At 48.0% G+C, this 26323-nt stretch overlaps 1 protein-coding gene across 1 annotated transcript in view; it reads left to right on the top strand.

Annotated features, from left to right (window-relative positions):
• The window catches only part of LOC113877997 (myosin-13), a 47450-nt gene that overhangs the window by 14387 nt on the left and 6740 nt on the right, over window positions 1–26323 (top strand). The window contains exons 11-32 of the mRNA XM_027518769.1: window positions 1112–1230; window positions 1901–2050; window positions 2169–2339; window positions 4266–4575; window positions 5516–5589; window positions 5684–5771; window positions 8026–8143; window positions 9313–9436; window positions 10888–11024; window positions 12176–12431; window positions 14153–14395; window positions 16016–16192; window positions 18078–18223; window positions 18330–18420; window positions 19593–19982; window positions 20748–20874; window positions 20961–21079; window positions 23103–23299; window positions 23667–23850; window positions 24231–24396; window positions 25094–25218; window positions 26006–26314. Of these exons, the coding sequence (XP_027374570.1) occupies window positions 1112–1230; window positions 1901–2050; window positions 2169–2339; window positions 4266–4575; window positions 5516–5589; window positions 5684–5771; window positions 8026–8143; window positions 9313–9436; window positions 10888–11024; window positions 12176–12431; window positions 14153–14395; window positions 16016–16192; window positions 18078–18223; window positions 18330–18420; window positions 19593–19982; window positions 20748–20874; window positions 20961–21079; window positions 23103–23299; window positions 23667–23850; window positions 24231–24396; window positions 25094–25218; window positions 26006–26314 (3821 nt within the window). The remainder of the gene's footprint in view (window positions 1–1111; window positions 1231–1900; window positions 2051–2168; window positions 2340–4265; window positions 4576–5515; window positions 5590–5683; window positions 5772–8025; window positions 8144–9312; window positions 9437–10887; window positions 11025–12175; window positions 12432–14152; window positions 14396–16015; window positions 16193–18077; window positions 18224–18329; window positions 18421–19592; window positions 19983–20747; window positions 20875–20960; window positions 21080–23102; window positions 23300–23666; window positions 23851–24230; window positions 24397–25093; window positions 25219–26005; window positions 26315–26323) is intronic.

The raw sequence follows: 26323 nt of genomic DNA, 5'->3' as shown, positions 1-26323 counted from the left end.
TCAACTCTCCACGCACAGAGTCGGACACAACTGATGCAACTTAGCAGCAGCAGCAGCAGCAATCAGAATAATGGTAGAAAGTGAAGTCGCTCAGTCGTGTCCAACTCTTTGCGACCCCATGGACTGTAGTCTACCAGGCTGCTCTGTTCATGGTATTTTCCAGGCAATAGTACTGGAGTGGATTGCCATTTCCTTCTCCAGGGGATCTTCCCAACCCAGGGATTGAACCCAGGTCTCCCACACTGTAGACAGACGCTTTACCATCTGAACAAAGAGTGAAACACGCAGTTGGTCTCTTAGTAAGTCCTTAACAAACACTGCCCTGAATTTTATTAACGTGACTCCCCAACCAGCAATGAGGTGATGGTCCCAACCAAGGAGGAGCTTGGGAACCAGCATGCTTCTACTTCTCAATGAGCTCAAGGCAAGAACCCAGGCTCATTCCAAAGTCCACCGAACTAGTGAACTTTGTGAAATTGCCAGTATTCAACTGAACTTGACCATCTCCAAATACTTGCAGGCAAGATTTTGTACTTCTCTCTCAAGTATTTGCATGGCACATTGAGCTCCCCTGGTGGCTCAAACAGTGAAGAATCTGCCTGCAATGCAGGAGACCTGGGTTTGATCCCTGGGTCAGGAAGATCCCCTGGAGAAGAGAATGGCAACCCACTCCAGTATTCTTGTCTGGAGAATTCCATGGACAGAGGAGCCTGATGGACACGACTGATGATTAACACTTGTAAAAATTAGGAATGTGTTCAACTTATATTAATTGTCCAAATGGTGCTTCCTTTACCTATACACCATGTTGTTGTATTATCAGATTCCAACAGTACTAAGTAGCTATATATTTTTTGTTGAAATTTAAATTTCAAGTTTGTCAAAACTGACCTATTACTAAAGACTATCTATTATAGAAAGCAAAATGAAAGTTCTTGAAAACCCAGGACCCTGAATTATGGGATCAAAACTCCAGTGCAGGCCTGGGACTTGTAGGAAAACATAAAAACATCCAAAAGCATTATAGACAATACTTCTGGGAGGACCCAAGGCCTGACTGGATGTTTTAGCAGCTGCTGGCTGTGTGACACTGCGTCTTCTTTTCCTTCAGTGGCTGACAAGGCTGGGTACCTGATGGGTCTGAATTCCGCAGAAATGCTGAAAGGCCTGTGCTGTCCAAGGGTGAAGGTTGGGAACGAATATGTCACAAAAGGACAAAACGTCCAGCAGGTAAATGGAAATGCTCTAAATCCAATCAACTCGAGTGTTTTTCTATTTTCAATCTCATCCTGAAGTTCTTTCAGTTGCAGGGGTCAGAAAAACATATGCAACTGGCTACAGACAGCATGGAAAAGGAATTCATTCTTCAGGCTCAGGGTAACTCGAGGAGGGCCTTGGTGCTATGAGGGCCTGGGACCAGGCAGTGAAGAGCCCTCTGGAGCCAGGCAGCCTCCTTCTCAGGGACTGTAGACTGTCTTCTCTCTCCTGCTCTCTGTTCTTACTAGGCGGATAAGCTTTCCTTACCTCCCCTACCGTGACCACCCCAGAGCTCCCAAGTTTACATCTTCGTGGTTCCATCCACATCCTGAGACCAACATCTTTTTGATCCCAATTCCAAATTCTCAGGAGAAACACTGTTTAACCCAACTTGGAGCAAATGTCCACATCTGGTTCAATTAGGTGTGGCCAGGGCTAGAGTCATGTGTTATATCCATGCTCGGTAGAAAACGAGCTTTGTAAATGAAATTGACCTCATGTACTGAGAAAATGCCTTGAGATAGATTTAATGTTAGGTTAAACTGTATGAAATTGCCAGTGTTCTGCTGCCTTTCAAGGCATCCACTTTGTAGGTTTCATAAAAATACTAATTTGAGGGTTGAATGAATGATCCTTTTTCAAGGTGACCAATTCGGTGGGCGCTCTGGCCAAAGCCGTCTATGAGAAGATGTTCCTGTGGATGGTCACCCGCATCAACCAGCAGCTGGACACCAAGCAGCCCAGGCAGTACTTCATCGGGGTCTTGGACATCGCTGGCTTTGAGATCTTTGATGTGAGTTGTTTGGGTAAATGATAGACCTCAAAGGGCCCTTCTGCTTTGTGTCTGCTCTGTTGAATCACCCCTGGATTTTCCAGACTCACTTAAATTATTTGGTATCTGAAACACCCAGTTCAACAGCCTGGAGCAGCTGTGCATCAACTTCACCAATGAGAAACTGCAACAGTTTTTCAACCACCACATGTTCGTGCTGGAGCAGGAGGAGTACAAGAAGGAAGGCATCGAGTGGGAGTTCATCGACTTCGGGATGGACCTGGCCGCCTGCATCGAGCTCATCGAGAAGGTAAGAAACACTGCTCCCTGGGGCAGCTCCTCATCGGCTGGGCCACCCCCTCTTTGCTCTAACGCTTCTCTGCTAACAGACTGGCTCCCTAAACCCATGTCCCCAGGCTCTGAACCTTCAGAGAGCTGAATTCCCAGTGCAGAAAGGGTAAATGTTTGGAAAGCTCCCAGAATCTGTTCAGACAATTAAAAAGGTATGTGAGCGATTAAGATCCAAGGGCTCAGTGATCCCCAAGAATGTGAATGAAGCCCAGGGGTGACTGGGCATTTCATACATACCTGAATTGTCCAAGGAGGAGGGACCATGGAGCAGTGGGCTTCCTGGAGGAATGTTACTATGAAAAGAGGATGATATTAACTTTTTAAAAAGGAATTCCCATCACATTTTGAGCACTGGTTGTGTTGGAAGCTTGTCTTCCTAAGGTGGCTACTGAAAAACCCAGATTTTATTGCTTAAAATATTACTCATATGATTTTTATGTCTATGTATGGAAGGAAATGGCAACCCACTCCAATAGTCTTGCCTGGAGAATTCCATGGACAAAGGAACCTGGCAGGCTACAGTCCATGGGGTTGCAAAGAGTCGGACACAACTCAGCAACTGTCACTCACTCACTCATGCAACTTTACATTTTTTGTAAATTTGTTCCTAAAAGGGAGTAAGTCAGGGAAATATAGCTTTTTTTTCCCTTCCTATGTAGGGAAAAACTTAGTTCTTCCCTGGTGTGTGTTTCTCTTCTATGAATTTGCTTTACTACTCACACAGAGCACTTCATTTTTTATATTTCTGGTCACCAAACACATGGAGGTTTTTCCTCACGACAGCAAGCAATCCTCTGCAACATTAACTGGTCAACCTACAATTTCACTCAGTTCTGGCACTCTCTACCCAGAGAGGCCAAGTTCAAGCAGTAGGTCCCCAGGTGTCCTATAACTTCTCACTTCGTTGGCTTTAAATCAGTTTCTCACAACCCTGTCCTCAGGTTTAATTAATTTACTAGAGGGGTTCACAGAGCTCAGGAAAACAGTTACATTTACCAGTTTATTAAAGGGTTTGATAAAGAAAACAGATGAGGGACTTCCCTGGTGGTCCAGTGGTTAAGACTCTGTGCTTCCAATCCTGGGCACCCGGGGCTGATCCCTGGTTGAGGAACTAAGATCCCACATGCCACATATTATGCCCAAAATAATAAATAAAATTAAAAGTAAATAAATAAAAAAAAATTTTTTTAAGGGTACAGATGAAAAGCCAGATGAAGAGACATATGGGATGGGATCTGGGAGGGTCCCAAATGCAAGTGTTTCTGTCCCCCACCCTCCCAGTGTGGACATGTTTGCCAACCTGGAAGTTCTCAAAATCACCTACAACTAGGATTCTATGGAGGCTTCCTCATGTAGGCACGATCAATCATTAGCTGCATTTCCAACCCCTCTCCACTCTCTGGTGGATGGGGGAGGGGATGAAAATCCCAAGCTTCTCATCACGGCTTAGTCTTTCTGGTGACCAGCCCTCAGCCAGGGGCCCCCACCCCAGAGTCACCTCAAGAGAACAACAGATGCTCTAGTACTCATCACTAGGACACTTTACAAAGGCTTTAGACGCTCTTTGCCAGGAACCAGGGACAGAGACCAGTATATATATTTTCTATCATCTCACAAAGAGCTGCACTTACATACGTGCAATTTCATCCCATGCTTTTTTTGCTCAGCAAACATTAAATAAGCACCTACTATGCTGTTGTGCTTAATGTCAAGCACTATTCTGTCTGCACCAAGCAGACCGACAGCCTTGTTCTCGCAGCACTGACATCCCAGTGTTCCTAGTAACAGTGACGGCACCAAAGAAGTTGCCCTTGGCTCCTCCCGAAGATGGAGTCATGGGGCTGTACTAGTGAACGCTGAGGACAGTCTATTATCCTCCCTCCAGCCTATGGGCATCTTCTCCATCCTGGAAGAGGAGTGCATGTTTCCCAAGGCCACGGACACCTCCTTCAAGAACAAGCTGTATGACCAGCACCTGGGCAAGTCCAACAACTTCCAGAAGCCCAAACCTGCCAAGGGCAAGGCTGAGGCCCACTTCTCCCTGGTGCACTACGCGGGCACCGTGGACTACAACATCGCCGGCTGGCTGGACAAGAACAAGGACCCCCTGAATGAGACGGTGGTCGGGCTGTACCAGAAGTCTTCGCTGAAGCTGCTGTCCTTTCTTTTTTCCAACTATGCTGGTGCAGAAGCAGGTGACATCCTTTTTTAAAATCCCCCCTTGTGGAAACTATGTAATCACTCACAGCTCATGAAGAACCAGTAATTGGACATGAGCTTCAGGATGACTTTGATTTGCCTGTTTCTGTGTTTCTTTCTCCTACTTCTATTCTTCCTCTTCCTTAAGAGATTGAGTTCTAATCATATGACCCACAATTCTACTCCTGGGTATACATCCCCCCCAAAAAACACTAATTTCAAAAGACATATGCACCCCAATGTTTATAGCAGCATTATTACAATTGCCAAGGTATGGAAGCAACCTGTGTCTATCACCAGATAAACACATAAAGAAGACATGGTAATATCTTGTATGTGTGTGTACACACACATATAATGGAATATTACTCAGCCATAAAAAAGAATGAAACATTGCCATTGCAGCAATAAGGATGGAGTTGGAGGGCCTTAAGCTAAGAGAAATAAGTCAGACAGAGAAAGACAAATACTGTATGATATCACTGACTTGTGGAATCTTAAAAAACCAAAATCATAGAAACAGAGATTGGATTTGTGGTTGCCAGAGGTGGGAGGTGAGAGCTGGGGAAAAATTGGGTGAAGGGGGTTAAAAGGTGCATACTTAAGATTATAACATAAATAAGTTCTGTGGTTGCAATGCACAGTGTAGCAACGATAGTTAGTAATGCTGTATTGTATATTTGAAAGCTGCTAAGAGAGTAGATTTTAAAAGCACTTAACCCAAGAAAAAAATTAATTATGGAGGTGATAGACGTTAAGTAGCAGTGATCATTTTGCAGTATATACAAATATCAAATCATTCCTTTGTACACCTTAAATTTATGCAATGTTATATGTCAGTTACAGCTCCATAAAATGGGTGGGGGTGGGTAGGAAGGCCATCACTGTGTCGTCAGGACTCACCAGACACACCCGCCTTTGTCTGTCTGTCTCCAGGCGACTCCGGGGCAAGCAAGAAGGGCGGGAAGAAGAAGGGCTCCTCCTTCCAGACCGTGTCCGCCGTGTTCAGGGTTGGTTTTTCACACCTTCCACATTCAGTTGCTTTTCTGCCCAGTGAAACAGCCTTTGGAAAAGTAAACGTGCTTCTTCTGGTTTGTGTCCCAGGAAAATTTAAACAAATTGATGACCAATTTAAGGAGCACTCACCCTCACTTTGTGCGATGTCTGATTCCCAATGAGACTAAGACACCTGGTGAGTGAGAACCCACCAGCACAGGACTCCCTGAAACATAAGCGAAATCCTGCGGCGGGTGTGCACACGTGTGTGTGTGCACGTGTCGGCGAGTCTGTGTGCATGTGTGTGTGTGCTTCCCTGAGGACGAGGTCGTGATAGCCTTTATCTCTTTTCGGTCTATGAAATAGGGCTCCCAGATTTAACAAATTAAAAATATGAGACCCCTCCCCATTAAATTAAAATTTCAGATGAGACAGTGAAAATTTTCTTAGTATAAATATGACCCATGCAATATTTGGGATATACTTACACTGAAATAATTATTTTACTGTTTCTCTGAAATTCAAGTTCAACTGGGCGTCATTTATTTCACCTATATCCCTACTATGAAATTATTTCCAAAATATTATGTATTGGGTTGGCCAAAAAATTTGTTCAAGGATTCCATAAGATGTTACATACAAACTCTTTGGCCAACCCATCATCAACTCAATGGACATAAATTTGAGCAAACTCTGGGAGATAGTGAAGGACAGAGAAGCCTGGCGTGCTGCAGTCCGTGGGGTCACAAAGAGTCGGACATGACTGAGTGAACAACAACAACAACACATATATAGGTACATTATATTCATAACTTTCATAAGGTTCTTAGAAACTCCCCCTCCCCCTAAAAATGAAGAGCCACTATATTTGGCAAATAATCGACTTAGGTCTTTCATAATAAAAGCAGAATCAGTAACAACTGTTTTCTGAGCACACTACAGTCACATTATTATGTTACGTATTATAACAGTATTATGTCACTGCTTATAACAGTTCACTGCAAGATAAGTGTACTTATCTCCATTTCATAAGTGAGAAAATCGAGAATCAGAGACCAGGTATATAGACATAGCACTGTGCAGTACAGTAGACCTTTAACCATCCCCAATCTTGGATTCACAAATATTCTTGGAGTAGGACTGAGTTTCAGGGTTCTTTGTCACAAAGAAAAGAACAGACCATCACATACACTGTGGCTATCAGCCAAGCTGTTCCATCCCAAAGGCTGAGGTTCCAGCATCAAGTCCTGCTTCAGCAACATTACAGGAAAGCAGATGATGCAGGAAAACAGCTCAGCTCCACCTGCAACTGCTCAAGGGCCCGCAGCTGAGTCCTTTAGCTTTCTGGTCTATAAAAGGAGGCTTGAATGGCACTTTACTGATTCATCAACTTAGTTATTTACTCACTTATTTACTGAGTGAAAATGATAGTCACTCAGTCATGTCCAACTCTTTACAGTCCCATGGACTATTATAGCCTTCCAGGCTCCTCTGTCCATGGGATTCTCCAGGCAAGAATACTGGAGCTGGTAGCCATTCCCTTCTCCAGGGGATCTTCCTGACCCAGGGATCAAATCCAGGTCTCCTGCATTGCAGGCAGATTCTTTACCCTATGAGCCACCAGGGAAAATTAACCCCCTTCACCCTCCTTAGAGGGTTGTTGTGAGAATTAAATAAGCCAGTACATGTACAGCATTTAAAACAGGGCCAATCATAAGAGAAAAAATTGTAACTGTGTATGGTGATGGGGGCTAACTGGACTTCTTGCAGCAATCATTTCATAATTGTATACAAATATGGTTGTACACCTGAAACTAATAAAATGTTATATGTCAATGATGCCTCAATTTTTTTAAAAAAGTGCTAGTAGATAGCACTACAACAGTAGTTGTAGGTGAATTTAAATAAACTCTGTCAGCTCATGATTGATGAGGCAGACGAAAATATGTAGGAGTGCATGCAATATAATAAATTATACGGTCAACCTCGTCAAAATATCAAACACAGCAATGACAGAGGAGGCTTCTTCTTTGCATATTCTCATGAAACCCTTACACATGATTACTTATTAGGCCACCAAGGAAAATAATAAAAACAAAACAATATAGGGAAAATACATTATGAACACTCTGCAAATGTTGGCTGTCAATTATAGTAATAATAAAAACTGTTGTTACTATGAGAATAATAATGATGAGAGACATTTCTAGACCAAGACAACCATTCTGTCTTCACCAGAGTCAAGAGCGATGAACAGGGCAAAGATTAATATTTTGGCTTTTAGTCCCATGGTTATGGGGTGCTAGAGTCTCCCCAGGATGTTGAGATTATTTCTACTGGCACCAAACCTTCCCATTCGAGTCTGGGTATCCAGGGGTCTTGTGGTGCCCAGATCATCAGAGAAAGCAGTGGAAACGCCGCTAACAGGCCCTGGGCTCCTCTCTCCCCAGGCGTGATGGACCACCACCTGGTCCTGCACCAGCTGCGCTGTAACGGGGTCCTGGAGGGCATCCGCATCTGCAGGAAGGGCTTCCCCAGCCGGATCCTCTATGGCGACTTCAAACAGCGGTAGGTCGCCTGCCTTTGCAGCTCTCTCCTTTGGAGGGTACCTTCTGCATCCCCCAAAGGCACTCCTGCAGCTGGGTGTTGGGTGAGCTCCCAAGGTTTCCATAGCATTCTTCTGCTGGGGCGACGAGCCTTTGCACAGAGCAAGGGCTGGACCAGCCCAAAGTAATCCCAAGATCAAGCCCAGACCACTCGAGCCTGACTGGGACTCCAGACCAGAGTTTCTCAACCCCTGCACTGTGGACATTTGGGGCTAGATAATCCTTTATCGTGAGGACTGTCCTGTGTGTTACATGATTTTAGCAGCACCCCCGGCCTCAACCCGCACCGCCTCAATCTCAGACATTGCCCAGTGTTCCCCAGTTGAGATTCCCTGCCCTAGACCAAGGCTCTCCTCCCGACTGCCATCTGGGCCCACAAGTCCAGGTCTTGCCCAGGGGGACAGGTGAGAAGAGGACACTCTAGAATGACCACTAGCCTGCAGGTCACAGCTGATTTCAAGGCTCTATAAGTCAGATAAGTCATCTCCTCTGAAAGCACCATCCCAGCCATGCACTCAGCTGGCCTTGCTTCCATACATTTCTCTCCCTCCTGCCACAGTTGGCTGGCCTAAAATCAACTCCTAGATTCCCCTCTGCCAGACTAGTCACTGTATAATAATCCATTTCCATGGCTGGAGCAGGAGAAGGTTCTGGAAGGCCTGGTCTCAGGCACAGAGCCTTTCGTAGGAGTTGATTCCATTGGGAAATTTTGCCCCTCGACTGAAAGCTCCACCCTCCCCAGAACTGCCTGGATGGTGGGGGGATGTAGGTAGGTGCCAGTCCTGATCTGGACTGCAGTGCAAGTGAGGCGTCTCCTCGGCTCCCGTGTGCTGGGCCCGCTGCTGGCATGGCCTTGTCCCCTCAGCAGCAGTGGCTCCCTGGATTCTGCCTCCCAGACTCCACCCTGGGTACAAGGGACACCACCTCCTCCTGTCCCAGAGAGACCGGGCTGGGACCCCGCTGGGCTCCGTGGCCCCAGGGCCTGAGCAGGCAGGAGCAGGAAACAGCAGCCCCTCGGGAAACAGCGGGCCCAGCACCCTCCCGGCTCCACCCAGGGCTGTGTCACCAGAGGCTCTTCTCCAGACCACTGACACGCAGGCCCCACGCCGACCCCTCCCCCTCCCTCGTCAGGTACCGGATCCTCAATGCCAGTGCCATCCCAGAGGGCCAGTTCATTGACAGCAAAAACGCTTCCGAGAAGCTTCTGAACTCCATCGACGTGGACCGGGAGCAGTATAGGTTCGGCCACACCAAGGTGAGCACAGGTGGGGCAGGGACGACCCCCACCCCAGGTAACCCCCAGGCCAGTGGGGTTAACCCCCAAACCCCCTTTTGAACTGTGGTGTTAGAGAAGACTCTTGAGAGTGCCTTGGAAGGCAAGGAGATCCTACCAGTCAATTATAAAGGAAACCAGTCCTAAATATTCATTGGAAGGACTGATGCTGAAGCTGAAGCATCCAATACTTTGGCACTTGATGTGAAGAACTAACTCATTGGAAGAGACCCTGATGCTGGGAAAGATTGAAGGCAGGAACAGAAGGGGATGACAGAGGATGAGATGGTTGGACGGCATCACTGACTCGATGGACATGAGTTTGAGCAGGCTCCAGGAGTTGGTGACGGACAGGAAGGCCTGGTGTGCTGCAGTCCATGTAATCTTAAATAATTGCACACAACTGAGCAACTGAACTGAACTGGGCTGCTTGTGAGCTGATGGGAGGAAAGGTTTCTCTTTCCCATTCCAAAAAGCCTGACCATCCCTTGCCCAGAAGCCCAGGCCAAGAGAACTCTGTCCAGGAATAGGAAGCTCTCTCTATGCTGATTTTAAGTGTCTAGAGGCTTAATTGGAAGCCCCAGCTCCAGCCCCAGCAGCCATAGAAGAAATCAACAGCAGCAGAGAATGAGTGCCCAAGGGGAGAGGGAGCCCAAGAGATCAGAGAACACAGAATTCCAGGGACCATGAGGTCCTGAGAAGAATTATAACCAATAAAAATGATCACCATTATTGAGCACATGTACATTGAGACCTGTGACATGCCTTCTATACACATTTTACCGAATCTTTCAGATCACCTGATGGTGATAAGGGTGGTACTTACCTCATGAGGTTACTGGGAGGCTCCCAGAGGACAAGAGACTTGTTCGAGGTCGCATGGAGAGTGGGTGACAAAGGGCAGCTGCAAATCCTGGCCTGACTCCAAAGCTCCGTGTTCTGAAAGGGGCCAGGGGACCATCAACCCCATTAGGGAAAAGCCTGCAGCCCCCACGGGTGCCCTGCTTCCCGGGAACATCACAGGGGCAGAGGAAGCCCTGCAGGTGTGGGCAGTGCAGGGAGGGGCCCCGAGGGTGGGACCCACCTCCTCAGCTGGGCGGAGAGATTGGAAGATGAGGATGGGGAGGCAGAGGCGTCTGTGAGTCCCTCCTGGTCTGCATCTGTGATTACATTTCTGCCCCATCCTTGCTTCCTGCACATGAACTCCATCAGAATCTGTCTGCTTGGGCCAGCGGGGCCTGGAACATACCTTGGAACAGGACACAGAGAGGCTCCTGCAGAGAACACAGCCTCCAAAAACAGAGTCCTGGGAGCCAGATGCCTGCTGGTCCCAAGCCAGGGCTCTGAAGGCGAGGGCTGGGGCTAGACAGAGATAGCCCCCCTTGAGCACACAGGCTAAGGATGAAGCAGGGCCCATCTCTCCTTTCACACAGGTATTCTTCAAAGCTGGGCTCCTGGGCCTCTTGGAGGAGATGAGGGACGAGAAGCTGGTGACCCTGATGACACGCACGCAGGCTTTATGCCGGGGCTACCTGATGCGGGTAGAGTTCAAGAAGATGATGGAGAGAAGGTGATGCAAGCTCTCGCCTCCCTGCCCTCCTCCCGGGAGCTGACCATCGCTTCGTGCTTTAATCTTAAGATGTTCACTAATTTGTCCCACATTTACTGAGCCACGGTTCTGTTCTGGGGCCTCTGCTTGACACTGGGGAAGCAGAAATGATCCCTGGCCTCCAGGAGCCCACAGAGGAGTGGGAAGCAGACACCTGCTCGGCTAGTTTTGTGGACGGATTGGGGGCTGGGGTTGGCATGAAAGGGCAGCAAAAAACAAAGAGCTTTCCAAAGGAGGTTTTGCATGGCTGGAGGAAGGGTGGCCTGTGGGTTGGGGGGAGCAAAAGCAGGACACTTGACTGAAGCGAGGAGAGGCTGGCAGTGGAGGTCCCCACCTGCCACCTTGAAGAGCCCAGGTTAAATCTTCCTCTTGATGGGGAGCCATGAAGATGAGTGAGAGGATCGGATTTGTTTCAATAGCTCAGACAGGTCACCTGGGGGACTTTCCTGGCAAGCCAGTGGTTAAGACTCCATGCTTCCACTGCAGGAGGCACAGGTTTGATCCCTGTTCCAGGAAGTAAGATCCCGCTTGCCACACGGCGTGGCCATAAAAAAAAAGCACACATACTCAGAGAGGTCACTGGCAGCCGCAAGAAGAGCAGGCCTGAAGGCACAAGAAGGGGAAGGCCAGGCTGTAGCAGAAGTCCAAATAGAAGATGACAGGACCTGAATTAGCAAACAGGATGGAAAGGATCGAATGAAGCTTGGAGGGCCTTCGTCCTTCAGTAATTCAACAGGAGGAACAGCAGCACTGTGGGCCAGTCCTGTGCGGGGATTCCCTGCGACCCCTTCCCCCTGATTCCCTGTATTCCCCTGTCCTTCACTACCTCCCGGAGTTTGCTCAGACTGACAACCTTAGGGTGAGCATTTTCAGTAGGGTGGTGGAGGTGGAAGCCAGGTGGATGGCACCTCTCTCACCTCCTAAATTTGCACATGCTGTTTCCTCTCCTCTTCGTTTCCAGAACAGACTCTGGAGCTCATGGGATGGGTGCAGCCAAGCTGCACCTCTTCCCACCTGACCCATAAGGGTGAAGGTCTTGGGCCCCACGGGGGCAGGCGGGTGGAGACTGCACCTTGCTGTGGTCCATTAACCCCAGTCCTAACAATACACAGGGACTCCATCTTCTGCATCCAGTACAACATCCGATCTTTTATGAACGTCAAGCACTGGCCCTGGATGAACCTGTTCTTCAAGATCAAGCCCCTGCTGAAGAGCGCGGAGGCCGAGAAGGAGATAGCCACCATGAAGGAAGACTTTGAGAGAGCCAAGGAAGAACTGGCCAGATCTGAGGCTCGCCGAAAGGAGCTGGAGGAGAAAATGGTGTCCCTGCTGCAGGAAAAGAATGACCTCCAGTTGCAGGTCCAGACTGTAAGTATCCCCCTGAGGCCAGGAGGATCCATCAGTTTATTCAAGCGATAGTGGTGCCACCCAGTGGGCTTGTGGGGTATTACATCGCTGCCCTGCTAGTAAAAGGAGGCCAGCCTGGGCTTGTGGACTCAATACACTGCAGAATACATCTGCAAAGTGAATTTGTGCTCACTTTATTTCTCCCTGTCTTCTACAGCAGAGTCAGATGTATTTTGCTGTGGGATGAGGGCGATGTGTCTGTCCTAATAAAAAATCTGTCAGTGATGTACCAAGTCTTTTTAAAAATCATGTAACTAAATCACTGGGAGTTTCCTGGTGGCCTAGTGGTTAGGATTCCAGGTTTTCACTGCCATGGCCTAGGTTCAATTCCTGGTCAGAGAACTAAGATCTTGTAGGCTGAGTGGTTCAGCCAAAAAATTTAAAGATAAAAACATTTTTAAAAATTAAAGATATGCATATTTTCAAAGATATAGGGAAAATGAAGCTGTATATCTAGTACATAACACTCTGGCAGCATAATGGTCTCATTTCAGAGAGCCAAGACATTTAGTGTTTGCTCTTTTTAATGAACTCCCAATACATTTACCTTTTGCTTAAGTGCACAGCACCTCCTCCTCCCCTTTCACCTTCCCAAGCACGGTGAGCACAAGAACAAGTTTTGGAACCAGATATCTGGGTTTACATCCCAGATCCTCCACTTGGCAGCTGTGTGACCTCAGGCAGGTGACTTATCTTCTTTGTCCCTTAGTTTTCTCAACTGTGAAATGGGCACAGCAATAGCCCCTCACCTCTTAGGGTAGCTGGGAGGCTCAGATGAGTTCATGCATGTAACACAGGACATGTTCAGTAAACACAGAAGGCTATTCTTGCCGGACTCTTTTCATCCATTACCTTGAAATGCGTGTCCAGTTCTCACAACACTGAGAAGTAAGTAAGAGAGGATATAATGTGTTTACATTTAACATAACATAATCAGCTAATCGTGGCCACTCCAAGAGACTCATTGCAGAGCCTTCTGGGGAATGTACATATTTAATCACTTGTTTCTGTCTATTTGGGGTTTTCTGTTCTGTGGCTTAAGGAAGCAGGCCTCAGGAATTGTAAGAAGCACTAGCTGTGGAGAGTTTCAAAAGGTGGTCAAGTTTGGGGAATATTAGTTAGCGTGTGAAAGCACAGAGTGGATGCGTTGATCTTCAACTCGTGTAGGAGGAAGAGGGAGATGGCCGGGCGTCCAAATGTGACAAATTTGCAGAGGCTTCATGAATGCTACGTGCGCCTTTGCTTGAGAATTTCTATTAAGTAGATGACACCATTAGTGGCTAAAAAAAAGTATTTGGATGACATACATGAGTACGTGCATGCATGTGTGCACACATGTGCACATATGTGTGTGTGTATGTGTGTTTGTGGCGATGATCCATTCCTTGACTTGGGTCCAGATAATGGGCTTTTGGAGGGTAAAGCCCTTCCCTCTGGGGTTGGTCAAAAGGCTGATTAAAAGACAATAGTCTGTAAATAACACGATCCTGCTGTATAGCACAAGGAACTGTATTTAACATCCTGTGATAAACTATAATGGAAAAGAATATGAAAAAGAACGTGAATCTGTGTGTAAATGAATCACTTGGCTGCACAGCAGAGACTAACACAACACTGTAAATCAACTATCCTTCAAAAAATAAATTAGAAAAAACAATGATCTGTTTGGTTTTTTTTTTAAGGAAACAGAAAACCTGATGGATGCTGAGGAGCGGTGTGAGGGACTCATCAAAAGCAAGATTCAGCTGGAGGCCAAGGTGAAGGAGCTGAACGAGAGGCTGGAAGAGGAGGAGGAGATGAATTCTGAACTGGTTGCCAAGAAGAGGAACCTGGAAGACAAATGCTCCTCCCTCAAAAGAGACATTGACGACCTGGAGCTGACCCTGACCAAAGTGGAGAAAGAGAAGCATGCCACGGAGAACAAGGTGGGCATCCCCACCCCTCCTCCCAGGAGGAGACAGGTGGGGAAGGAATTGCCCGGAAGTGGGAGGGGAATGAATCCACCTCCACCCTGTTCTTAAACCTGTGGGCTCTTCCCTCGCTCCTGCTACCTGCCTGGTCACACCACAAGCTTCTAGCCCCAACCCTTCCTCCACAAAGCAAGAGATCCTTCAGGAGAAGCACTTGGCACAGGGAAGCCAAGGAACATGCCCATAGAGCCAGGCAGATGATCAGGGAGGCAGGTGGTGAAGGAGGCAGAAAACTGGACCACACCAAGGACTGGCAGGGAGGTTAGAGGTTCAGGGACCCTCATGCATTACTGGTAAAATGTAGACTAATGCAGCCTACGGGAAAGCCATCTGGAAATTCTTAGCTGAGTTAAGAATCCATGCATCCTTCAACCCAGTGATTCTGCTTCTGGGTATACAGACCAAGGAGTTCTTCTGCCAGGTCCATAAGGGGACATGTATGAGGAGGCTCATGGCAGCATTTCTTGTGGTGGGGGGATGGATGCTGGAGGCAGGATCAGGGTCCACCTGGGTGGGTGGAGAGGTGAGATGTGGAGGAGACACAACAGGGTGTACACACAGCCATTGGGACAATGAGATGGATGTAAAAGACCTCGTGCTGAGTGTGGGGACAGAGGGAGAAAATGAAACATATGGCATGAAACTGTTTATGTAGACTAAAATTACACGCACACAAAATAACACTTCACAAAAATACATGGAAAATACAGTCCATGATTCACATCATCTTTGTTGCCAGGGAGGTAGAGATGGCTCAAGGCAGTGTCGAATGGACAACTGGGTGTCAGTAGGGAGGTGACAGGGAGGGGTAGGGACTGTGGCAACCTGGAGAGCACCTGCCCTGCCCCCAGGTGGCAGCCAGGACCCAGTGCCAGCCAATTGTTGCCAGGTGGGGATGTGAACGCTGCATGGCCAGAGCTTCTGATTTTCCTTGAGGAATCAGACATCCAGATTTTAGGTGAAATCTCATTTTTTTTCCCCCAATGTTTACAACTTATTTAAAAGTTGTACACTATTATGTGGCCGGATTTGGCCCACAGGTCAGGAATTAACAACGTCTGGTCTGGAAGAGCGCTGCACGTGGGAAAAGCTCAGTTTAATGCTTTAAAGCTCCATGGTTGGTGCCCTGGCCCTGCTTCCTGACACAGGGGACTCCCCATTCTGGATTTTCTTGCGTAGCACCTCCTGCCTATTCCTCTTCCCCTTCCTGCCTCATTCTAAGCCCTGGCCAGCTAATAAACAAATTCCCATGGATATAATCTGATGAGTATAGGTTGATGTGTTGTTTTTTGGAGGCAGCATGTTTGCATGGATAATGTCCTTCTGTGTACCATATGATGTCCTCTTTAAAAAAAAAAATTATCCTAAAGGGCCCTGTGATAGGCCGGTGAGGACTGAAAAACATCAGAGGCTGCCAATTTCAGAATGATGCAGCCAACACAAGGGCACCTGCTGGAGAGGCAAAGAAGCAGTAACCAAAAAAGAGAAAGTCAAAGAAAAAAAATCAATAGCCTTTGCTGGAAGCTTCTGGTTTAATTGCTTGAACTGGTTTAAACTGGTGATATACTCCCTTAGGTAAAGAATCTTTCAGAAGAAATGACAGCGCTTGAAGAAAACATTTCCAAACTGACCAGAGAGAAGAAATCTCTGCAGGAAACCCACCAGCAAACACTGGATGATCTTCAGGTTGAAGAAGACAAAGTCAATGGTCTGATCAAAATAAATGCCAAGCTGGAGCAGCAAACAGATGACGTGAGGAGATTTCATTACTATGCCCTAACATTGACGACTCGCAGAAACAAAGACAAGATGAGGTCTACACGGGATGCAGGGGCTGAGGGTTCCGACTCTGGGGTCAGAATCTCTGAGTTCAGATCTCAGCCCCTTCCAAATAAATGTGGAATGCTGAGCGAGCCACTTAAACTTGTGACTCCTCAGTTCCCACCTTGTGAAATGAGGATTCAATTAGCTTTACCTCCAAGAGTTTTCATGGAAAGCTTAGCACACAGAGCGTGTTCAGTAAAATGTCAGCTGCTAATATCACCGCCACCATCGTCATCACTATCATCATCACCCTCAGCATCACCAGCACCAGCACCATCACCACCATCATCACCCTCAGCATCACCAGCATCATCACTACCACCATCACCATCATCATCGCCACCATCACCACAATCATCACTGTCACCACCATCATCACCATCGTCATCACCATCGTCATCAGCACTATTATCCCATCACCATCAGCATCACTGTCATCACCACCATCAGCATCATCACCACCATCATCACCATCATCGCCACCGTCATCAGTACCACCATCACCACCATCACCATCACCACCATCATCACCATCGTCATCACCGTCGTCATCAGCACTATTATCCCATCACCATCAGCATCACTGTCATCACCACCAGCACCATCACCACCATCATCACCCTCAGCATCACCAGCATCATCACTACCACCATCACCATCATCATCGCCACCATCGCCACAATCATCACTGTCACCACCATCATCACCATCGTCATCACCATCATCATCACCAATGTTATCCCATCACTGTTATCAGCATCACTGTCATCACCACCATCAGCATCATCACCACCATCATCACCATCACCACCATCATCACCCTCAGCATCACCAGCATCATCACTACCACCATTACCATCATCATCATCATCGCTACCATCATCACCATCGTCATCAGTACCACCATCACCACCATCACCACCATCACCATCACCACCATCATCACCATCATCATCACCATCGTCATCAGCACTATTATCCCATCACCATCACTATCAGCATCACCATCAGCATCACCACCATCACCATCACCACCATCATCATCACCACTACTATCCCCATCAGTACCACCATCATCACCAGCATCATCACCAGCATCATCACCATCAGCAGCAGCATCACTATCATCATCATTATTAGCATCCACTTGTAGGTCCTTGGGTTCCAACAGCTTCAATCCTGTTCTAACTTTGTTAAAAATGAGTTCCATTGGTAGTCTGAAAAATCACCATCAACCCCCTCCCTACCCCCACATCACGTTACACTTTTGTTCTTGATATAAGAGCCAGGTTTGAAGCTTTAAGGTTTCACTGCCAGTCATGGCTAGAATGTTTCCAGATTGCTACAATTGTCCTGAAGCCAGAGCAGGTGTCCTCCCCAACAACTCCTTTCCCTCACCACTCCCCACCCCCAAACACACATTCTTTGCCTAAATCTCCCCACAGCTGCCTGGTGCAGGTAGGGGAGAAGATTGACAGTATATAATCTAGACCGTCCCAGGCACAGCTGGGGCAGTGCCCTCCCACAGGTGCCCCGTTGTTCTGTCTGGGTAAGAGTGTGCATCCCCCAGCACCATGTTTCCATCATGGGGCATGGGTAGGCCAAATGGGCATCAGCTGAAAGAGGCACTGGGAGGCCTCGGGGGGGACCCAGCCTTTGCCAGAGGACAGAAGAGGGAGGAGGCAGGGGCCATGCTCCCTCCCAGGGCAGAGGTGAGAGCTCACAGCTGCAGGATCCCAGGGACACTGCCTTTGGCTAAGAGGCAAGCTCAGCTCCCAGCATATCTCAACCCTCCCCCACCATGTCTTCCCAGCTGGAGGGCTGCTTAGAGCAGGAGAAGAAACTGCGGGCTGACCTGGAGCGAGCAAAGAGGAAGCTGGAAGGAGACCTGAAGCTGTGCCAGGAGTCGATCATGGACCTGGAAAACGACAAGCAGCAAATGGAGGAGAAGCTGCAGAAGTAGCTCTTTCATGTTCACCTCTGTGTTTGAGCCCGAAAGCTAACTTCTGCCTGTGAAGGGCTCATCATTCGGGTATTTTAAATATATATACGTATCTGTTTGCAGGAAGGATTTTGAAATCAGTCAGTTACAGACCAAAATTGAAGACAAACAAGTTCACAGTCTGCAGTTACAAAAGAAGATTAAAGAACTGCAGGTAACGTGTGGACACCTTCCCCACCGACTGGAAATCCCTGTATCAGGGACCCCTCCTTGCTCTTTCCCCTAGGTTTCTCTTTTTAAAGTATTTATATATTTGGCCGCACTGGGTATTAGGTGCAGCAAATGACATCTTGTGTTGCATCATGTGGGCTTAGTTCCCCTTAGTTCCCGGACCAGGGATTGAACCTGAATCCTCTGCGTTGCAAGGCACATTCTTAACCATTGGACCCCCAAGGAAGTCTCATCCCCAGGTTTCTTTTGCTGCTTTTTTGTCTTAGTCCTGTTGGAGCTGGAGAGAATCTCCTTCCATTTTTTTGAAGTTAATATTCAAATTGTTTAAGTTGCATATAAATAGATTTTCTTGAAGATAATTAAAATTATCCATAGACTAAATATTATTGATAAGGGTGCTCTAAGCACCACTCCTAAGTCCAGGGTCCTTCCACCTTCTCGGAAATCCACTGCATCCTCTGGATCTTTTGTACACATGGATCTATGTACACAGACACAAAGAAAAATATATAGGAGATGCATGCATGCATGCTAAGTCACTTCCGTCATGTCGACTCTTTGCAACTGCATAGACTGTAGCCTGCCAGGTTCCTATATCCATGGGATTCTCCAGGAAGAATACTGGAATGGATCTGCAATGGATTGCCATGCCCTCCTCCAGGGGATCTTCCTAAAAGGAACAAGAATATTAAATAAATATGTATATATATAAACCTCTACATAATATATATGTATATGGGGACTTCCCTAGCAGTCCAGTGGTTAGAAGTCAGTGCTTCTACTGCTATGGGCCCATGTTTGATGCCTCGTCAGGAAACTAAGATTATCCAAGCCATGCAGCATGGCCAAATATATATATACATACAAAAAATATATACACTTAAAATATTATATAGAGACTATCATTACACGAGTTGCTCTCTTCATGTAGCTGTCCATGGTAGACATGAGTGGACATCTTACTACTTTGTGGTCTCCTGGACCATGGGCTGATCTGACCATTCCCCTATTGATGGGCACTTAGATTGTGGCCAAGTTTTCTTCCAAGGATTTAATGTTATAATGTATTCTTGACTATCCTCCCCACCATGTCCTCCCCAAAGTAGGGCTGTTGCCCAACCCCCCATGACCTTCCTGACCCAGTGACCCTTCCAGGCCCGCACTGAAGAACTGGAGGAGGAGGTGGAAGCAGAACACACACTCAGAGGCAAGATTGAGAAGCAGCGCGCGGACCTCTCCCGGGAACTGGAGGAGATCAGCGAGCGGCTGGAAGAAGCCAGCGGGGCCACTTCAGTCCAGATCGAGATGAACAAGAAGCGGGAGGCTGAGTTCCAGAAACTGCGCCGGGACCTGGAGGAGGCCACTCTGCAGCACGAGGCCACGACGACCACACTGAGGAAGAAGCACGCGGACAGTGTGGCCGAGCTGGGGGAGCAGATCGACAACCTGCAGAGGGTCAAGCAGAAGCTGGAGAAGGAGAAGAGTGAGCTGAAGATGGAGATCGATGACATGGCCAGTAACATCGAGACCGTCTCCAAGTCAAAGGTATCTGATGCTTTTGCTCTCTGCAAAGGCGAGGCAGCATCCACCTGCTGGGTGAGCAGGTACAGTTCCATGCCTGCAACTCACTGCATGTTCTCAACGGTAACACTCTCTCCACTTCCATCTGCTCCTGGCTCCCCAAATTCATTCAGGTCACCAGAGCCCTGATCCAAAGATCTGCTACAACTCAAGATCTCATCATTCATCCAGTCTGTCCCAAATGCTTCCAATCCATCTCCCATTTTCTTATTTATTTATTTGTGTGTCCATGCCTGCTAAGTCACTTAAGTTGCATCTGACTCTTGTGACCCTATGGACTATAGTCTGCCAGGCTCCTCTGTCCATGGGATTCTCCAGGCAATAATACTGGAGTGGGTTGCCATGTCCTCCTCCAGGGGATCTTCCCAACCCAGGCATCGAACCCAGGTCTCTTACGTCTCCTGTAGGTGGGTTCTTTACTACGAGTGCCACCTGGGAAGTCCATTTTTTTATTTGCTTATTATTTATTTGGCTGTGTCAAGTCTTAGCTGTGACACACAAAGTCTTTTGTTGTGATGCTCAGACTCTCTAGTTGCAGCACAAGGGTTTAATTCCTCCACAGCATGTAAGAGCTTAGTTCCTGGACCAGGGATCAAACCCGAGTTCCCTCCACTGCAAGGCAGATTCTTCAAAGTGGCAACCCCACTTTGAAGCTAAACTATCAAATGATTTGATACTGGGAACCCAGGATCCATTTTTCCCATTCATGTTGGCTTTTTTTTTTTCAAGAGTAATGTGGAAAGGATGTGCCGGACTGTGGAAGACCAGTTTAATGAGATCAAGGCCAAGGATGACCAACAGACACAGTTAATCCATGACCTGAATATGCAGAAGGCAAGGCTGCAGACCCAAAATGGTGAGGATGGGCAGGGCCCCAGGGTCCCACTGCACCACAGAAGAGGGTGGTCCAAACCCTGACGTGGGCCCACATCTGTTTGCCAGGGGAGCTAAGCCACCAAGTGGAAGAGAAGGCTGCTCTGATCTCACAGCTAACCAAAGGCAAGCAGGTCCTCACCCAGCAGCTGGAGGATCTCAAGAGGCAGCTGGAGGAAGAAACCAAGGTAAGGATGGATGCCTCCGTCTAGAAAGGTAGAGTCAGGTAGGACCTGAGAAGCCATGGAGCTGGTTGAGGGCAGTGCTGTGTCATGAAGTCTGATGCTGCTCCTCTCTTCCTTGCAGTAGGACAGGAAATGTTCTTGGAGGTTCCAGAACCTTGGCATTGGATCTCCTTCTTCAGAGCTAGAAAATTCTACCAGGGTGCTCCATCCTCGGAGCCCCTCTGTTCCCCAGTGGAGGGGCTGATAAACTCCCCTCCCCCACCACTGTACTAGCTGGGCCATCTCTGCCTCTGTGCATCTTCCCACTCTGCCCAGCAATCATTCCACCCCCTTGAAATTCCCTCCTCTCTCTCCCCCATCACTCTTTATGTATCACCAGCTACAACACCAACATTTAAGAACCCCCTCCTCCAAAAGGCTGGTTGGTTTGGAGGCGCTCTTGAAACATTTGCATAAATGCAAACACCATCATCATGTTCTTGACGTCAATATCAAGATATTTATAATTCACATCCCTCAACTAATCTGTCAACTCCTAGAGGGCAAGAATGATTTTTCCCCACTGTAGTAGTTAACAGTAGTTACAGCACACAGCAGAACAGTGCACACAGTGGGCGCTTAGTAAATGTTGTCGATGTGTGTTTGAGAACTAAAACACAAAACCAAGAGTGCCCAAAACTGCATATATATAGTTCTGGGGTTGCCATGTGCCAGCTAAAACTTACAGGGCACTTTTCTGGAATTCCAGCAAACTCCATCTGCCTCTCCTAAAAAACAAGAAAAGTGCTGTATTTGTCTCCCATCTTTCTAGTATATGGTTGGGGTTCCTGGGGGACTTGTGGGACAGAGGGAGTGGAGAGAATCAGAGCCTGAGAAGGCCCCTTCCAGGAGCAGGGCTGTCCTTTGGCCAGGATGCAGAAGGAGCTAAGCTTTCCTTCCTGGGAAAAGTTTGTTGTTTATTTGTGTCTTTGTTGTTGTTGTTCAGCTGCTAAGTCGTGTCCTACTCTCTGAGACCCCATGGACTGTAATCCATCGGGCTCCACTGTCCATGGGGTTCTCCTGGCAAGAATACTGGAGTGGTTGCCATTTCCTTCTCCAATTTGTGCCTTTAAAAGTATGCAAATATATGAGTTACTGCACTGGGCCAACCAGAAAGTGTGCTGTGACCATTATGATGAGAGCACCAGTTTCCTCCCGACCAGGTAGAAGTGAGTGATGGAGGCCTCCGCCATGTCCCCCTTCTGCTTGGGAAGTGGTGGCAGGGCCGTGGAAACTGCACAGCTCATGTCAGAATTCCCGGGTGGGGACACAGCCCGCTGATGACACCAGAATACACTTTTGGGGTTTTCATGGTCACAGTATTCCGAAAGACTGCATTAAGTAGTGAGAAGATCAACCCCTTTCTGATTCTCCTCCAATTATTCTGATTAAATAAGAAAAAGGTCTCAATTCGGATGTTGTTGTTTAGTCAGTGAGTCGTGTCTGACTACTCTGTGACCCCATGTGAGCCCGCCAGGCTGGTTAGTAGTCCATGGGATTTCCCGGGCAAGAATACTGGAGGGGGTTGCCATTTCCTCTTCCAGGGGATCTTCCCGACTCAGGGATCAAACCCAAGTCTCCTGCATTGGCAGGCGGGTTCTTTACCCCTGAACTAGGAGGGAAGCCCCTCAGTTTGGATACCATCTCTCTCACACTGGTGCATCCTCCTTACCAAAACACAAGAGCGTAGGACTAGGAGACAGGGTCACAGCCGCAAATTACTCAGCTAGAAGGTGGTAACACTGTCTTACCTCCATTGCATTTATTCGATTACCTTCTGTTTACCGCAAGTGTTAATGGTTTTCCACTTAAATATAATAGTCTACTTTTTAAAAAGTGAAGTAAAACAGGAGCTATGCTGCTCCAGCGAAGTTTGTGAAGGCAGCAAGCGAATGGTTCAAGTTGGGAAACACTGATTGAAACAAAATTACTTACCCTGGAAAATGACCAAACGGTTTTGCAATTTGCCACCACGGCGATTCCGCAGGCCAAGAGCGCCCTGGCCCACGCCCTACAGTCTGCCCGCCACGACTGTGACCTGCTGCGCGAACAGTACGAGGAGGAGCAGGAGGGCAAGGCCGAGCTGCAGAGGGCGCTGTCCAAGGCCAACAGCGAGGTGGCCCAGTGGAGGACCAAGTACGAGACGGACGCCATCCAGCGCACGGAGGAGCTGGAGGAGGCCAAGTAGGGGCTCCCAGGTTACACTAGGACAGACGACCTTAATACACAAGGGAGAGACAGGTGACAGGCCCTGTCTTCCTCCCTAGGCCTTCAAGTTTTCCTAAGCACACAGACCGGGTCTCCATGCCCTTCCCCCTGGGTCCTGTCCATTCATTCCACCTGGTCCCCTTGGCACCTCCTAGGTGACTGCTTTGCCACCAAACATTTTGGGGTTCTTCAGGTGATACTTAGCTCCTATCCAATCATCAAACTCTAGCCCTTGGTCTTATCAAATTCCAGTCCTTTATAGATGGCTCCATTCCCTCCTTATCTGACAGTTACTTCTGAAAGAGTCCACCTTTCCCAGCAACAGTAGGTCTGATCCTCTTAGGAAAAAACTGGCCCAGAGGCTCCAGGAAGCAGAGGAAAACACAGAGGCTGCGAGCTCCAAGTGTGCATCCTTGGAGAAAACCAAGCAGAGGCTCCAGGGAGAGGTGGATGATCTGATGCTGGATTTGGAGCGGGCCAACACCGCCTGTGCCTGCCTGGACAAGAAGCAGAGGAACTTCGATAAGGTCCTTCCCCAACACTCGATGCAAGAGATGTGTGAATGCACACACCTTCGGGGTAGCGGGAGGTGCAGAGAGCATCAAGTCCGGAGTGGAGAACTTGGGGCTTTGCACTGTCTCTTGATTTTGTGATGGTCCCTCTGAAAGGAATTTTATTTTCCATCAAAGTTAATTCAGATTACTTTGAGACCAGCATATCTTTCAGAATACAGCAGATGTCTGTAGAGATATCAGAGTTTAGAACCCCTGAGTTTGGGGAATCCCTTGTTTCTTTGGTCTCTAAAGATGGGAGGGTCCCACTTTGGCATCGCTGACATGACTCACTGTTAACATGACTCAGTTCCTGGCCTTCTCGGCTCTTGATGGGTCCCTCTGTCACCTCCTAGGTCATCTCAGAGTGGAAACAAAAACTAGATGAGAGTCAAGCTGAGTTGGAAGCAGCTCAGAAAGAGTCCAGATCTCATAGTACTGAAGTCTTCAAGATGCGCAACGCCTACGAGGAGGTGGTGGATCAGTTAGAGACACTGAGACGGGAGAATAAAAATCTGCAAGGTGAGCACTGCCCCTCGCAGGGGTAAGACAGCCCCCAGCTCTCTCCCCCCACTCACAGGAGTGCGACAGTCCCCCCTTCTCTTCCAGCCACCTCTCCCCGACTTAGCCACGGCCACCTCCTTCTCACTGCCCCACAAAATCCTCACATCTACTCCGTGACCCCAGGACCCAAACTCCACCAATGGAAGGCATAGTGGCAGCCAAGCCTCTATGTTCTCAAGAGCAGAGGGCTCCTGGGCTGCCAAGCTCCTACGCTGCTAGAGAACAGATCTTCCATGAATTCTGTCTCTACGTGGCTTTGTGTCCTCGGGTCTGACACTAAATCCCTTAGGGTCTCAGACTCCTGATCTACAAAATTAGACCAGACCCAATGCCCTCGAGAGCCCCTTCTATTTCCGAGACTGTGATTCTATGCACACTCTCCATGATTTCCTCCCTGGTCCTCTCCGTGACCATTTTGTAGACTGTGTGAAGATGCAGGGTCACAGTGTTCAGCTGTTCCTCCCTCTGCCCCTCCAGGTGAGGCCACACACCTGTGTCTTACCGACACCTCCCCCGAAAGGCTACACTGTATTTGTTCTTTCCTGTATCAATGTCATGAATGAATTGCCAGTCCCTCAGTTCCCTGCCAAAATTTGATCCTGTGCGATCAAACAGAACCTGTGGAAGTAGCCTGAATCAAGCCTGTCCTTTGCAGAAGAGATTTCCGACTTAACCATGCAGATTGCGGAAACAAACAAGAATCTTCAGGAAGTGGAGAAGACCAAGAAGCAGGCGGAGCAAGAAAAGTCAGACCTCCAGGCTGCCCTAGAAGAGGTGGAGGTAAGTGCCTGGGATGTGATGGAGAAGCACAGAGCACCACGGAAGGGGAACTAGACCATCTCCCTGGGCACCCTTCCGGCACTGGAGCTTTGCTGGAAAGAACATTCAGCTGCCTGCACCCCACGGTGGGGGTGGGAAGGGCAGCTGTGTCCTGCTGCTTCATCTCCTCCAAGTCCTCCAGTCCATCATATAATATTTTCCCTATTGAATAAATAAACCTGTCTTTATGTCCTCAACATCTCAGAAAGCAAGAACTCCATCACCAAACATCCTGAAAGCCAGCTCCAAATGCCTTAGCTTCAGCAAAGAGCTATGCACAGTCATATTTGGCCACTGGGAATTCCATGTGGCCCAAAGAGTGCAATGTCCTGATTTAATCATCCATGGTAGCCAGTGCAGGACAGATGGTTGAGATGTTTCTAAGGAAATTTCCACGACTCAGGGTAACAGGAGAGCAATTTCTCTTTCTCTGTCTTTTTAGAGATGAGGTAGGCTCCTGATTTATGGTCACTATTTTTTTTTAACAAAGACACAGTAATCAAATTTTTACTAATTCAAAGAGATGCTCTGTCCTCAAGACATAAGGCTGTTTGTTTATAACAAAGTTTCAGCTCTAGTTTCAGCACTAGTCACAACTTGGGAGCGAACCGTTTGACCTCTTTGAGCATTGTTCTAGTCATTTGTAAAACGAGCATAACGGCATCCATTTTATCAGGATGGGGATGAAAAACCTCGTTCCAGAAGGTGGCTGCCCCAGCACTCCCAGTCTCTCCTTTGCTTTTATCAGGGTTCCTTGGAGCATGAAGAGAGCAAGATCTTGCGTGTCCAGCTAGAGCTGAACCAGGTGAAATCCGAACTCGACCGCAGGCTCACTGAGAAAGATGAAGAAATCGAGCAGCTGAAAAGAAGCAGTCAGCGGGCGGCGGAGGCCATGCAGAGCATACTGGATGCTGAGATCCGGAGCAGGAATGATGCTCTGAGGCTGAAGAAGAAGATGGAGGAAGACCTCAACGAGATGGAGATTCAGCTGGGCCACTCCAACCGCCAGATGGCTGAGACCCAGAAACACCTGCGCTCAGTCCAGGGCCAGCTCAAGGTGAGTGGG

This window comes from Bos indicus x Bos taurus, chromosome 19, assembly GCF_003369695.1.
Source record: "Bos indicus x Bos taurus breed Angus x Brahman F1 hybrid chromosome 19, Bos_hybrid_MaternalHap_v2.0, whole genome shotgun sequence".
Taxonomy (NCBI): domain Eukaryota; kingdom Metazoa; phylum Chordata; class Mammalia; order Artiodactyla; family Bovidae; genus Bos; species Bos indicus x Bos taurus.
This window is presented reverse-complemented; position numbering and strand designations above follow the sequence as displayed.